The 15639-nt window shown below is 36.9% G+C and overlaps 2 protein-coding genes across 4 annotated transcripts in view; both read right to left on the bottom strand.

The window, feature by feature from the left end:
- eva1aa (eva-1 homolog A, regulator of programmed cell death a) overlaps positions 1 to 1261 on the bottom strand; it is a 41528-nt gene extending 40267 nt beyond the window's left edge. For both annotated transcript variants that reach the window (XM_082148074.1, XM_082148075.1), the window contains exon 1: positions 1062 to 1261. In XM_082148074.1, coding sequence (XP_082004200.1) covers positions 1062 to 1164 — 103 coding nt within the window. In that variant the 5' untranslated portion in view covers positions 1165 to 1261. The remainder of the gene's footprint in view (positions 1 to 1061) is intronic.
- Positions 1262 to 4915: 3654 nt separating this feature from the next.
- The window catches only part of ipo13b (importin 13b), a 42298-nt gene continuing 31574 nt past the window's right edge, over positions 4916 to 15639 (bottom strand). The window contains exons 12-21 of one of the 2 annotated variants that reach the window (XM_082148048.1): positions 14814 to 14963; positions 14648 to 14728; positions 14349 to 14486; positions 12549 to 12645; positions 10599 to 10651; positions 8896 to 8962; positions 8711 to 8769; positions 7829 to 7918; positions 7538 to 7719; positions 4916 to 6227 (exon numbers count right to left, since the gene is read on the bottom strand). In XM_082148048.1, coding sequence (XP_082004174.1) covers positions 6131 to 6227; positions 7538 to 7719; positions 7829 to 7918; positions 8711 to 8769; positions 8896 to 8962; positions 10599 to 10651; positions 12549 to 12645; positions 14349 to 14486; positions 14648 to 14728; positions 14814 to 14963 — 1014 coding nt within the window. In that variant the 3' untranslated portion in view covers positions 4916 to 6130. Of the gene's footprint in view, positions 6228 to 7537; positions 7720 to 7828; positions 7919 to 8710; positions 8770 to 8895; positions 8963 to 10598; positions 10652 to 12548; positions 12646 to 14348; positions 14487 to 14647; positions 14729 to 14813; positions 14964 to 15639 lie in introns of those variants that run through there. The other variant, XR_014200336.1, reaches the window with a different exon arrangement.

The raw sequence follows: 15639 nt of genomic DNA, 5'->3' as shown, positions 1-15639 counted from the left end.
AAAATATATATTTTTCTCATTTCAGCAATAATGTTGCAGTGTAAAAAGAGGCTTTTTTAAAAAAATATTTTTTATTATTTTTATATATTTAGAATATTTTAATACATATATCCTGACATGATCTTAGTTCTTCGTGTAATTCACCCATTAAGGCTTCTTCTGTCTTCTATAGAGCTGCTTTGAATCAGTTCGTATTATGTAAAGCACTATACAAATAAACCTGACTATCTAAGTTCAGTAGTGATACTCTGATGTTAGTTTTTCGTCCAAAGCAAAGCTGTGCACATTTGAGTAAATTAAGAAGAGAAATGCAAACACAATTCTATTAAAAACAGAATCCCACCACACACTGAGATCTGCCCCATTACAGCTGTTTCTGATCAATTCACATCTGTGTCCTTTATTTCCTCACAAGCCAAACACACAACCTTCATAAACCTCAGGTAAACTGTCTGTGTATCTTCATCAAACCATCGTAACACTTTGAAAGTCACGCAACAGTCTAAACATGAACAACAGAGTTCGTGAAATCAGTGCTTCATGTATTTATCTCATACAGGATCGCTATGAATACTGTATAATAATATACAATGGTGCTCAATAGACTTTCTAAATTCATGTTGATCATTTCAACTCTTCACTCAAATTCCAACTCGATAACTCAAATTTATTATAAAAAAAATCTATTAAATTATAAAATGTACAATTTACTATAAAGACTTATGAACTGTATAGATGACATGTAACAGTGTAATCCTATGAGCGCGCGCGCGCGCACGTGCAGGTTCTCTTTGATCGCGTGGGTCACGGAAGTTCCCGCGAAAGAATTTAAATTACACTCCGTTTCACTTATTTACACGAGGATGAAGTAATCGACATCTCAAAAATGCATGAAACGAAAGAAATAAAGCTGGAAAGTTTTCAAAACACAACCCTGAGATTTTCGACTAAACGCGTGTGAATTTATTCAAATTTAAAGGGATAATATACATATTAGTCCTATCATAAAGTGTAAATGCGCACACTTATTGTAGGATGGTGCGTGATGATGATGATGATACCTGAGAACTCCTGTGAAGTCTTAGTGGAGCCAGTCAGACACGAGATTCCCAACAACAGCAGTGAATATGAGACATCAGGGAAAAACATCCTTAAATGTCCCATCAGATCCGATGATTCCTGAGAGGATCAGACTGCAGGACATGAAGAGATGTCTGATTCCATGACTTCAGTCTGGAGACACAGGAGAGAGTCTGAGGAAGAAGACCTGAGAGAGAGAGAGAGAGAGAGAGAGAGAGAGAGAGAGAGAGAGAGGCAGAATTCCCCCTGGTCCCAAAGTCCCGGAATTTATGCTCACTGCTAAAGATTCAGTTCAGTTCAAGGAAAATTCATCAGCATGACTGTCAAAATACTGTAGTATATATAAAGTATTTATATAATATAATAATAACAACAGCAGCAAAAGAATAAAAAGAAATCAAAACTAATCAACTAATTAGATTAAACCCATCCAGTGCATCACAAACCGTACATACAGGTCAATATTGTCTTTAATGTTGTCAGTAGGTCACTGTATTAATGCACCGTAAAAATGTATTACTTTACACAATGATAAACGATTGCAATCACAGAAAATACCAAATCATGCACAAATAAGCGAGGCGAGGAAATTAACCTACGGCCTACGGGGGTTGGACACTGACACTGAAACACCTGTTTTTAGACCACAATCATTTATTAATGTTGTACAGCCTCCTATTGTGGCCAGTAGAGCATCAGTTCATCCTGGGAATGACAGATACAAGTCCTTCACAGCATCCAGAGGGAGTCTGAGCCGTTCCTCTTCCAGAACAGTGTCCGGATCACTATGTGATGCTGGAGGAGCGTTTTCAAAATTCGCTCGTCCAAAACACCTCAAACATATGAGTGTGCAGGTCATGTGAGATCTTCAACTTCACTTTCATGTTCATCACACCTTCTGTCTTTCTGTGTATATTGGTGTATTCTCATGCTGAAACACGACAGCTCCTCCAGAGTATACAATGTTTGAAGCATTAGATGCACACGGTCCTCCAGAACGGTTCTGTAGTTCTTGGCAGTGACGAGTCCATCAAACACAGTCGGGAATATCATGATATTACAGCTCAAACCATCACTGATCCACCGCTGTGCTTCACAGTCTGAGTGTTGAGCTTCTCTGGACCTTTTTGATAAAGTGTTACCAACTTATGAAGGTCATTTTACAAAGCGGATGCCATTCGTAAATCATTTTGCATATGTCTCCTTCACCACTGAGTTTTCCCTTTCAAAGTAATGCATTATACTGTAGTATTAAAGTTGATATAAACAAAGTATTTATATAAAATAAAAATAATAATAACAGCAACAGCAAAAGAATAAAAAGAAATCAAAACTAATCAACTAATTAGATTAAACCCATCCAGTGCGTCACAAACCGGACATACAGGTGAATCACGTTTTATTTATATGCAAACTAATTTTCCATAACCTACATAATAATAATATCTCCACCTATAATATTTAAATAGGCATATATTATTTTATCTCACCGAAACAATGCAGTTTAACACTTGAATAGTGCATGTCTGAAATCACCTCATTAAACTGGAAATGGCAGCATTTTTTATTTATTTTTTCTCAAGTTGAAGCCTTTGAAGATTCTAAGGTCATGTATAGTAAATAAAGCATCTGTTTATGGTCCTTATAGTGAAAATCTCTTGATGTTTCTCCAACACTGTAGAGACATCTGTTGGTCAATATGAAGAATTGCAGTAAAGACCTATTCATTCACAACACGATCTCAGCTTCCACACCAGAGGACGATCACATTCAGTTTTTTATCATATGCGCACGTAATATTATTATATGCAGTTATCGTCATAGTTGTGGTGTGGACCCTGATATTCTATTAGCCTACGTTTATAACGATTTTTTAAAACAATACATCTTTATCGTTACAGTCCTTGGTGTTAAAGGGATAGTTCACTTTGAAATAAATTTTTGGTATGTTTTAGCTTACCTCAAGGGCATCCAAGATGTAAGTGTCTTTTTTTCCGCAGTAGTTTCAATTTTGATATTTTTAGGTCAAACCGTTCTTGTCTGTCAGTCATATAATGCAGGTCGATGGTCACTGTCTCAAAACACAAGCACAGAGTCCAAATTAAAACAATTCCCCGTCGTCCAAATTAAACAATTCCCCATCGTAAGTACACATTGATGGCCCAAGACACGAAACGAGCGGTTTGTGTGAGAAAACGAACAGTATTTATATCGTTTTTACCTCTTATACACAGCCATGTCCGAGTGATCTGATCTGACGTGTACGCAGACTGGTGCATAGATATATACACTAGATGTCGCCTTAAAGACATTCGTTCCAATGAACTGCCGTAGACAAGGCAACATCTAGTGTGTATATATCTATGCACCAGTCTGCGTACACTTCAGATCAGATCACTTCGACATGGCTGTGTATAAGAGGTAAATACGATATAAATACTGTTCGTTTTCTCACACAAACCGCTCGTTTCGTGTCTTAGGCCATCAATGTGTACTTACGATGGGGAATTGTTTAATTTGGACGACGGGGAATTGTTTTAATTTGGACTCTGTGCTTGTGTTTTGAGACAGTGACCATAGACCTGCATTATATGACTGACAGACAAGAACGGTTTGACCTAAAAATTTCAAAATTGAAATTACTGCGGAAAAAAAGACACCTACATCTTGGATGCCCTTGAGGTAAGCTAAAACATACCAAAAATGTATTTCAAAGTGAACTATCCCTTTAAGAGCCCTCAACTCCCTGTCATAATATGGATCAGTTTAGCGACAGCGCAAAGGTATAGGTTTGGTTTAAATGGTTGTTTCTTGAATAGCTTGTTTAGCAGAAAAGCCTATCATTTCGTTTAAATGTAGGTTCCAATAGTTAAATATCTCATTTAGTCTGTATTGGGGCATGTTGTCAAAAAAGATCAACATTTGTTGAAGTCCCTCTGTAGTCAAATGTATCCCTTAAAACTCATCTTTGATCACCAATATGACATTTAAACGTTTTTTATTGTGAAAATTCTTCATGGCTTAAAATAGATTGAATGCAACTCTACACCCTTACTTCATTTAGGATATGCCGATTCATGAATTTGCTCTTATATTAGTCCCGCCTCCATTCACGCCAACTCACAGATTCACTCGGTCAACTTGCTATAGTAAACGCTGCACAATGGTATCGCTCTTTACAGCGTTGGACACATAATGGTAATGAATATGATTAGCCTTTTGCTTGACTATGTTATCAAACAGCTAATAATGTATTGCTAATGCTACAAAAAATTATGTTCCCGTTCGCCATCTCAGTCTGCCTTCTAACAAGCATCAGAAACGCTTTGAACTCAGAACGTCAGTGGAGAAAGGCATAGTTCATCATAACATCGTAATATACATCATACACACGCTATATTGCTAAATATACCCGATTTTTCATATCAACAGAAAATTATACTGAGATAAACTGACACCTCTCGAGACTTCCCTGCTAGTTCGCCGTTAATGATATGCAAAATCCCGCTGGAACGTTGACGTGATTGGTTATAAGGTAGTTTGTGATGTCAGAAACACCAGCGATTTCAAACCGTGTTTTTGAGACTGTCTTTGGTTTACTGCAGTTTTAAGGAGAAAATACTCAGCAATGGTGTTGACTTGTGAATTTGCACATGGTTTGAGTCCATACAGTAACTGACTTTCAAAAATAAACACCTTTCAAAAAATAAACATTCACTGGGGTAAAAAAAAAATATAAAAATGTACTCACCTGAAGAGCCTGTGGTTTGGTTTTGTCTTCTTACGATGAGCATTCACACCTTCACTCACACACACAGACCACAGAACCCAGTGCTGCCATCTCAGATGTATTTAATAAATTAAAACAAGGTACAAAAAAAACGAATGTACATTTGACTCCTCTGTCTCTCCCTTTGTTCTCACTCTGTGACTCACTAGTAAACGAACACGATAGAACAATCAGCCCTCATCCACTGATTATGACACATTCTGGGCCCGTATGTAACGCAACACACATGCTACATGTCGGCAAGCAGCAGCCGGGCGAAACGAGAAAGAGAAAGAGAGAAAGAGAGACAAGCAGTACCTGCTAAATTACTTGAGTGCACTCGATTTGTGTGCATGTACCAACCAAATTTAAAGGGACAGTTCACCCAAAAAAAGAAAATTCTGTCATAATTTATGCACCATTGTGTCATTACAAACCTGTTTGACTTTATTTCTTCAATCAAACACAAAAGGAGAATTTTTAAAGAAAGAAATCATACTAGTTTGGAACAACATTAGGGTGGGTAAAGAAAATTTTTTGAGTGAACTATCATCTTTGCGGATCTCTCTTTCTCATCGTGTAACACCCAGTCTTTACTAGTCCCCAAATATGCTGCTGACCTTATTTATATATATATATATATATATATATATATATATATATATATATATATGTGTATATCAAAAACAATCATAATCATTTTATTAAAAAACGTCCACAACATTTTGGCAGAATTGAGTGTGAGGGGTTAGACAGACAGATATAGAGGATAGATATAAAGCCACAGAGAAAAAACAAGTCTGTATTGGTCCCTCTCTCTGTTAGCAGCACACGGACTCGTCACCCCACAGTTCACTAGATTATTATGTGCATTTATATATATATTTTAATATATATGTGTGTGTGTATATATATATATATATATGCTTTTTATTTCTCCAAAATAAAAAATAAAAAACATTTACCTAACACTATTTCTTAGTTCAAACGGATGCAAATTATCACAAGGAAAACAGCCCAAGAGCCACGGAAGATCGAACGTGGGGGAGTCAAAGAACGGTTTCCAGCGAACATGCCGTGAGATGCGGGGAGCGGAGATGTCGACTGTTCGGATCGCCCTACGGAGACCCCAAAATCCAATGGGAGAGTGGTTGAAAGAGAGAGAGAGAGAGCGAGAAGGACGAGTTGGAGGAAGATCCCGACTCTCAGACTGTCAGTATCATTCATGTCGCAGTGAGGGCTTCTGGGAATTGTACATTTAGGGTTTCCTCGCACCGTGTCTCAGTAATCTGCGGCGTACTCGGTTCCGTGAAGGCCACGGCACACCAGGGTGAACTCCTTCACGATGTCCTTCACTCGCCGCTTGTTCACTCGCTCCCTGAGAGGATATGAAAAAAATCAATTAATTAATTAATTCTCAGATGACGAAACTGGGTTTTCAGAGGATGTGCGCATGAAGACTTCTTTTAAAAAACATTTAAAGATCTTACCGACATCAAACCTCTTTGAAAACAATTCAATTCACATTTATTTGTATAGCGCTTTTCACAATACACTTAGTTTCAAAGCAGCTTTAACAGAAAATACATGAGTCCACATTACAATTGAGAGTGATCTGTGATCAGAGGTGACCAAGTTATGCATTTCAGAAATGTACACATACAAAATCACAGTAAGCTAAAAATTCATTAAACAATGTAATAATTTAAAGCAGAAACAATGAGCTTATTAAATGATTATGACATGTAGAAAAATGTAGCATTGGTGCATGTTAAATTTAAATTAATATTCAAGCAAACATTATAAAGGAGTGTGTTTTGCTTTTATACCAGAATGGTATTTTATGGGATCAATATCCTGCCAAATGTATTGCAGCGATGGATCAAAAAATAATAAGTTTGAATCAAAAAAAAAAAAAAAAACTTGTAAAAATATATTGGTCCAGAAGTAAGGGCATTAAAGGTGGATATGATGGATCATCAGAAAGGCACAACTGTGTTAGGTCGTCGTTAGGATGATGAATTTAACAATAACAGATCGCCAGGTGGACGTAACAGGTGGAGTTGCAGGCACGGAAAGATTTTTGCCAGCTGAGCTGATGGTTATCTTCCCCTGTACGAGTGAACATCAGTAGCATGAGTCGCATTTGAGTGACTTCAACTCCCCTCTTCGATCGATTGGCTAGAGGAGGAGCTGTCAATCTAGAACTAGTGGACCAATGGTGACGCTTAAGCCCGCCCTAATTTACATGAAACTTGAACTGCAACATTTGGAAGAGCAAGCGCAGAACATGGAAAGAAGAGCGAAGAGAAAAACAGCACAAGCGTACAAAAAAATGTATTATGAGTAGAAAATGCAAGAGAGCACAAAGTACAGAGTAATAACATAATTTTAACGAAAACATGAACATAAGTTTAAGTTTCGTGCAAAATAATTTTTAATGCGTTTAAGGTTTTTATTCATGCTTTTGGTATTTTTTGATTCACGCTTATATTTTGATCCGTGACCACGTTGTTTGATCACATTCTGATCATTTTGCACAATTTTTTTCAGTTTGTGCAATATATTTTAACATTTTTGAATCACGCTTTTTTTTTTGATCCGTGGCCACAATACATTTGGCGGGATATTGATTCCATAGTATTTGCCCTCCAGAATGATCAAATGGCACACTTGAACTCATCTCACCTGAGCACTTGTTGACTGAACGTGTCTTTCTGCTCATCAGAGACACGCGAGGACGGGAAGCCTGGCGAGCGCAGAGCTTCTTTGAGCCACACCGTCAGCAGAGCGAAGCAATGCTTGTTCAGACAGAAGAGCACCTCTGCAAACTGGTCCATCAGACTGCGGGACGACTGACCACCGATGGCCTGACAAAAAAAAAAACCCAGATCAGACTCTAGTGCGTTTTTCTTTACAGTATCATTTTACAGTAACCTTCATATATTGTGAACCTCTGGTGAAAAGTTGTGCGCTCACCTCCAGTACAGCCAATAGGAGGAGTTTACCGTTTTCCTGTACGACCCGACCCACAGGAGGAACGTCAGCGCAGTGCGGTATTAGCTCAGTCTGCAGTCAACCCAAATAAAGGAACAATTCAACACTGCGCACAGCTAACATTTATGATGGTGTATTTCACAGGAGGGAAAGAGACACAAACTGAAGGTCAATACACACAGAGCATCTTGCCGTTCAATCAAAACAATATACATTACTGGTAAAAAGTTTGGAATAATGAATTTACTTTTAAGGTTTAAATACAATTTAAAATAATTGTTTTCTCTTTGAATATATCGTAATATGTAATTTATTCCTGTGAATTTTTAGCATCAGTCTTCAGTGTCACATGATCCTTCAGAAATCATTCTAATATGATGATTTGCTGCTCAAGAAACATTTATCATTATTATCAATGTAAAAGATAATGTATAATGTTACAAAAGTTTCTATTTCAAATAAATGCTGTTCTTTTGAACTTTCTATTCAACTAAGCATTGTGAAAAAAAATATCATGGTTTCCACAAAAATATTCAGAATGATCACATTGATAATAAGAACCATTATTAATAACAGCGCCAATAATAATTGAGCAGCAAATCATCATATTAGAATGATTTCTGAAGGATCATGTGACACTGAAGACTGGAGTAATGATGCTGAAAATTCAGCTTTGATCGCAGGAATACATTACATTTAAAAATATATTCAAATAGAAAACAGTTTTTTAAATTGTAATATTTCACAATATGACTTTTGACTATTTTTCATCAAATAAATGATTTCAAACTTTGGATCAGCAGTGTATTCTTATGCTCTTGGTGCGAATAGGCCTTCAGATTGTTACGACAACTTCCGACTTACAAAGAAAAGACAGGTAGATTTGACTGTTGGGGCTTCTGGGAATTTCAGTGACAGCACTCCTACGGCCAAAACACAGCGGCATTAGAGAAATGACTCTGTATTAAACATTACAGAGGCTCAGACGTTCACACACACACCAAAGAAGAAGGATCCATCAGTGTTTTCTACATTTGAAACAGACTTACCACAGTGGAACACGGCTTTCACGTCAAGACTCTCTGATAAGAATAAATCGGGCTTCCGTTTGAGGGCCTACGAATCAGACAGAGCCAATGAACAGAGCACATGACTCAAACCCCGCCCCCTGGAACCCTGTCAATCACTCATGTGCCAGTCATGTGCCCACCCCCCCATCCCCATCACTCACTCCCTATATCTGTCTAGCTCTAGAAAATCAACCAAACGTACATATTTAATGCAAACAGATCAGGTAAGTAAGAAATCAACAGCAAAAAAACTAAAATACTGAAATTTAATAGAAACTAAAGGTATGATGATTTTTTTCTCTCTCTTTAGCGTTTTTCACTTGTTTTGTTCACATCTGTTCAATCACTACTTTCTCTGCTCAGTTGGACTGAATGCAACAGAAATCTAAATAACATGTACGATAAAGACAACTGATGCATTAAGAAACTCATTGAGGATGAGAGGATATTTGAGAAAGACACAGAAAGAGAAACCGAGAGAGGGAAAACCTCATGAGAACTTCATGAGGACCAAATACATAAATGAGGAAGACAATTCATTTGTTTCAATTAATTGAGATGAATTAATTTAGGCTTTCATCGGTTTAAGGGCTGGAATGACACTGGAAGGGGGTAGTGGGTGCTTGTGGGATTTTGACTCTTTCAACTGTGTTATATTTGATCAAAATGACATGATTTACTTGATTTAATTCAAAGAAATACAAAGAAATTAATACTTTTTTTGAGTAAGGATGCATTAAATTGATCAAGTGACAGTAAAAACATTTATAATGTTAAATATATATATATTTTTTTTATAAAAGCTGTTCTTTTGAACTTTCTATTCATCAAAGGATCATGAAAGAATTTATCATGGTTTCCACACAAAAATATTAAGCAGTGCAACCATTTTCAATTTCAACATAAAATAAAATAAAATGTAATAATATATTTATATTACATTAATATATAAAATATATTTAAATAGAATTTTAAATTGCCATATATATATATATATATATATATATATATATATATATATATAGTACACACATATATACATGCATATTAAAATATACATTATATATATATATATATATTTTTTTATTTTTTTTTATTAAAATATACATTTAAAAACATGTTAATGTTCAGTTCCATTTTTAAAGGAAGTAAAAAAACATTTAAAAAAAGAATATAATTATTGTATAATTATTGGAATTTACCATTTTTTGTCCATGACACTCAAAAAAATATACTTTTATATTGATATAAAGCCACTGCACAGAGGAAGATCTTTATTATTTACTTATTTTATTAGTGGCCTATAAATAGCACAGAATCTAAAAATATAAAATAAATCTAAATATATTATTCCACCTACACTGTAAAAAAAACATTGTGGCGAGATGCAACACAATCACAGCCGAGTTGAGACATTTAATATACAGCTACAAGGAGCAGGATTTTGGATCGAATAAGAAGGGCACAGATCAGAGATTCTGTAGTTCTGTCTGACTATTGGACGAGAGAGCTGTCAATCATCCAATAGGAAAACCCCTCAGGTCAATTCCAGAGCCCGAGCAAAACAAGGGTCTGAAAAGACCGGGACACAGGACGGAAAGGAAGAGAAAGTGAGAAAGAAAGAGACAGCGAAAGAGAAGAGAGAAACCCAAAGTGAATGAAATAAGAAACCAAAAACACACCTGAGCTTGGAGTTGCATAAATGAATCAACAATATCAGGATGATCCCTGGGCCCTAAAATATAATAAAGATGAAACTTAAGAAATAATAATAATAATAAGAATATATACAAACAGCAACAAAACAGATCGAACAGTCATGTGGAAAGGAAAAGTCAACTGGACGGAAATAATCGCACGTGTGAGAGAAATAGGGCAGAGAAAGAGGAGGGAACATGAACGACTTGAAGGCAGTTGCGATAAAACAAAAGAGGAAAAACAAAAAAGACAGATCAATGAGTCCGTTCTGAAGGGGAGAAACAAAGAAGGAAAACAAAAAGAAGTAACGAGAGAAAGTAAAGAAACCTAAAAAACAAAAGAAACAGTGGGTTTGGAGTGGGAACCCAGGAGGCACCTGTTACTGTGATGACACTTGTGTTTCTTTCTTTCTTTTTAGTGTGTTTTATTTGTTTTCATTGTCTGTAAATTCAATTCATACACCCGACTAGCCCGCCGCGGCTGGTGAGTGCTTGGTTCCCACGGCCACCCCGAAAGAGCAAGGTAGCAGTCAGTCCCAAACTTCCCTCCCTTTGCTGTTCCCAAACTCCAAACAAGACCCCGCCCCCACAAACCCAGACCCCGCCCAGCCCGCCAAACCCCGCCCCTTCACAGAAAACAAACAACAAACAAACACACAGGCCACGGCAGATCCTCTCGGCCAGGTCACCTGAGCGGGATAAGAGTGTTATCTCACATTTCTGCTGATTTGGAAACAATGTGGTTAAAACAGAAGAACGTGGAGAGTGACAAACAGGAAGTGATGGATGCAAGCGTGGTTAGTGCGCTAGAGGGCACATGCAAATAACAACTGTGTGTGTGTGTGTGTGTGTGTGTGTGTAAAGTAGGGAGTCATGCTGGATCATTTTAGGCTGTTTTCACACTTCTTATCATTGGTTGATCCAGAGTTCGATACCATCAAAAATGAAATTATCATTATATGTCATTCCTAAAACGAGTTGGTGTTTGGACAAGATAAAAAAAATCAAATCTTGTTCATAAACACACTGGATGAATATACCATAAAAATTATAATTGGATTATTTACACAATCCAAACAAATGGAAAGTTTACATGCAATTCAAACACATAAATCTTAAATTCAGGCCTAAATATGTTTTTGAGTGAATAGGAATTTATGTTTTGTTGTTTTAATAATAAAACGTTAACATAAATCCTGCATGTGATTTGATGTTCTCTTAATGTCTGCTTACATGAAAGTGCAATAATTCTGATGAAATGTAAAAAAGAAATTTCTCAAATGAGAACATGATTAATAATATAATCAAATTTCTGCAGACAAGATCATTTCAATGAAAGCTTAAGTGTATGATGCCACACTGACAGAGTACGGCAAGCAGCGGATTTTCAAATGGTCTTCGGAAAGCGGCTTTGACGTCAAAGACCCCATTTACATTTGGTATTAAGATCTGTCTCAGGTGATCCAACTACACGTGGTGAGTGAAAGAAACAGGTGTAAACAGGGGCTTAATTGTGTTATGGTTATTAATAATTGATACCACATTGCACAATGCATTCTGATAACAGTGAAGAACTGCCTACTCACCTGTCAATCAATCAGATCACACGAAATGTCTATTAATACCAGGTGTAAACAGGACTGAATGCATTCGGATCCAGATCAGAAACTCTAGTGTGAAAACGCCCTCGGAATTGAACGTGTGTGTGTGAGAACTGGGTAAAAATCTCAAACAGAATAACAGGATCAAAAGTCACCACACCTTTTCAGAAAACAAGAACGGTTTCAAAAACATGCTCATTTCTGAACTCCGTTTCTGTGTGCGCGGGTTTAAAAAAACAGATACATGCAAACAACAGGAAGAAGTGACTGTAAAGACATCAAAACCACATGATTTCCTTCACCCTCTGCAGCTGGTTGTTCCCAGCATGCCTACCTTGCTGGAAGATGTTCAGAGTAACTGAAGTCACCAGTTCAAACAGCGCTTTGATTGGGGGGAAATGATTCGTTTCACTGGCAAATATATGGACCATCTGCAAGAAAACAAAAATGTTCAAGTGAAACTCCACAAAGGAAGACAGTTTTTAAAATCAAATTTGAGACTTTTTAAGACCTGCACAAATACCATATGTTCAAACAATCTCAAAATAAATCATGTATATCAGATCCTTAGAGAAGCACACATTCAACTGCAAAACATGATAATTGCAAGTTTAAAATACTCTAAAAATGTAATACTCAAAAATACTAAATGAATAAGATATGTTTTATTTAATATCTACATATGCATTGAAATTGGTTTATGCACTAATATATTATTACATGCATATTAGACGGCGATCGATATTGGATTTTGCAGATACGGTAATATTATGTTTAAAGAAAGGCAATAAGATTATTGCACTAATACTGGTCAAATTTATATGAATGTGTTAAATAATGTTCTTAGTCTTTCCTTCCTGTGACACAGCGGCATAGAGAGAAGCTCTAGAAGAGTTTAAGTTGAATTAAATGCTAGATATAGTTAATTATGTAATCAAAATAGTATACCAATAATATCTCAAACATTTTTTTAAACATAATATGAGACTTTTAATAACATACAACCCCAAAAAACTATCAAAATCTTAGTTTGGCATGCCTATGCTTTACTACTTCCAGCTGCTCGTTCAAAAAGATGAGGTGCCTAAAATATGCAAATCTTACAAATATCTTCAACATATTACAATACACCCAGGGCTTGACATTAACACCTGCTAAAGTCACTCCTCACTAGCCACCTTAGGAGGTTGAATTTTAAATATATACAGTATAATTTAATTGCCTTCTCAAAAGGCATCTGAAATTATAAATGAATTGTAATGTGACACGACAACTCCCATAAGCACTTCCTGCACACAGTGTTTGCTCATCGGCCCATTCCTGAAGTCTATTGCCTTGAGCTTGCGCGCTAGTGACCGACATTACACGATGACGGCACATAAAAAGCTTAACAAAACCCATAGAGTTAGGGTGTGTTCACACTTGGCATATGTAGTTCGATTAAAACGAACCCTGGTGCGATTGCTCTGTTAGTGCGGTTCATTTGAATAAGTGTGAAACGCTGCCATCTGAACCCTGGTGCACCAAACAAGCGGACCGAGATGCTGAGAAGATGGGACTCGATCCGCTTACAAACGAACTCTGGTGCAGTTCGGCTGAAATATGAACGCAACACGGACCAAAGACGTGTAAACAAACCAAAAACAGGAACAAGATGCGACCCTAAAAAGGACAGAAAGCTCAAGCATGCCTGTTTTTACTCATCATAGTCGCGATGTTGTCCCTCACAGTTCAGTACAGACATCAGAACAGTGTCTCCTCGCAGCAGATCTTGGCTTGTGTGTGTGAGGGAGGGATTCCTGTCACTGTTTTGACTCCTTTACACATTTTATAAGCTCTTCATGAGTTCTCAGTACCATCATATGTAGCTACACACACACACACACAACGAGCGCATTTATCCCAGAATACAGCATTGTTTTGAAGTTTTAATAATCACATGAGGCGTCGCGTCATCGTGATTCCTGTTCTTACGACCCCGAATTTAAGATATCTTAAATTTATATTTATGAGTTTCTTATGCCGTGTAAGATATTTTAGACTGTTACGGATATTTTAGACTGTTTTAGACCCGCAGGAACCCTAACATTACTGCCTGTATAAACATTAATTTGTCATTGTGTGTGTCGTGTACCTGGCGGGTTAAGTCCAGTGCAGACGCCTGCGGTATGGTACTGTACATCTGCCCCAACATCGCACTCAACTGAGACACCATGGGGGCAAAATCGTGCAGGAGAGTTTTCACAGACTTCTCAAAGATGGCGCACACCGCCTGAGAGAGAGAGAGAGAGAGAGAGAGAGAGAGAGAGAGAGAGAGAGATAGAGAGAGCAGAATTACATCTGTCCTGCACACAAATACTGCTTCCAAAGTGAGTAATGAATATGGTCAAATTTGAAGGTGATGCAGAATAAGGAGCTTGAGATGAATCTCACCTCAACAACCTGCGAGTCGTTCAGCCATTTACTGAGGACCGTCTGTATCAGTGCGAAGACTTGCTGGAGCACCACCACCACCTAAAACACACAAACACACTATAGTCCTCCTCTGCCACACGGAAACACATGCTGCGGCGTGACCGTGGAAAGCAGGTGTGCTTACAGGGTTGGGGCCGGTCTGAGGCGGGGCTGATTTGATGGGCGGGGCGTTCTCTCCTGACTCCTCCTCCTGTTTGGTGATGTCCAGCGTGGTGAAGAGATTGGACAGCAGACCGAGGATGTGAATAATGGCCAGTTTATTCGAGGGGTTGGGCTGAAAAGAGAAAACAGGGTCAGATTGTTATTCGATATGCCTTTTCATTTTAAAAGGGCCAGATTTCACATACAACTTATATTTTGTCGAGATTTCATGAAGAAAATCAGTCGTTATTTAGACATCCATGGCCATTTTTTTCCTCTCAATCACACTTTGGATTAAACCGACTGTTTTTGTTATGTTCATGTTTTTGTTGTGTACCTTTAAGACAACTGTATATAATGACATCAATTGTGAGTGGCTATACTTCACATATTAGCATAGCTCAAACTGTTGTTCGTCAGGGTAGAACGTTTAAACTAAATAAAATCTAAATATGACTTAGTGTGATAATAAAGAAATTGAGATGAAATATTAAACATGAGTATTGTCATTTTAGAGTTGTACTTGTTATTTTTCTTAAATATGTTATTTTTAAAGTGAAATAGAATTACACATTTTTAATCATTTTTAATTATTATTTACAATTGTTTTAATTATACTGATATTATAGTTAACTAAAACCATAAAAATACAAATAATTTTTGTTCCCTGAAATAAAATAAACGTGAATTGAAATAAAGTAAAATATTACTTTATTTCAACTAGTTGCCAAGGAAGCATTTCTCATTTTCATTTAGTTTAACTTGATTTACTGTAATAACTAAAACTAAAATAAATGAATAAAAACTAT

The sequence above is a fragment of the Leuciscus leuciscus genome (assembly GCF_965113295.1).
Source record: "Leuciscus leuciscus genome assembly, chromosome: 19".
In the NCBI taxonomy this organism is placed as follows: Eukaryota; Metazoa; Chordata; class Actinopteri; order Cypriniformes; family Leuciscidae; genus Leuciscus; species Leuciscus leuciscus.
This window is presented reverse-complemented; position numbering and strand designations above follow the sequence as displayed.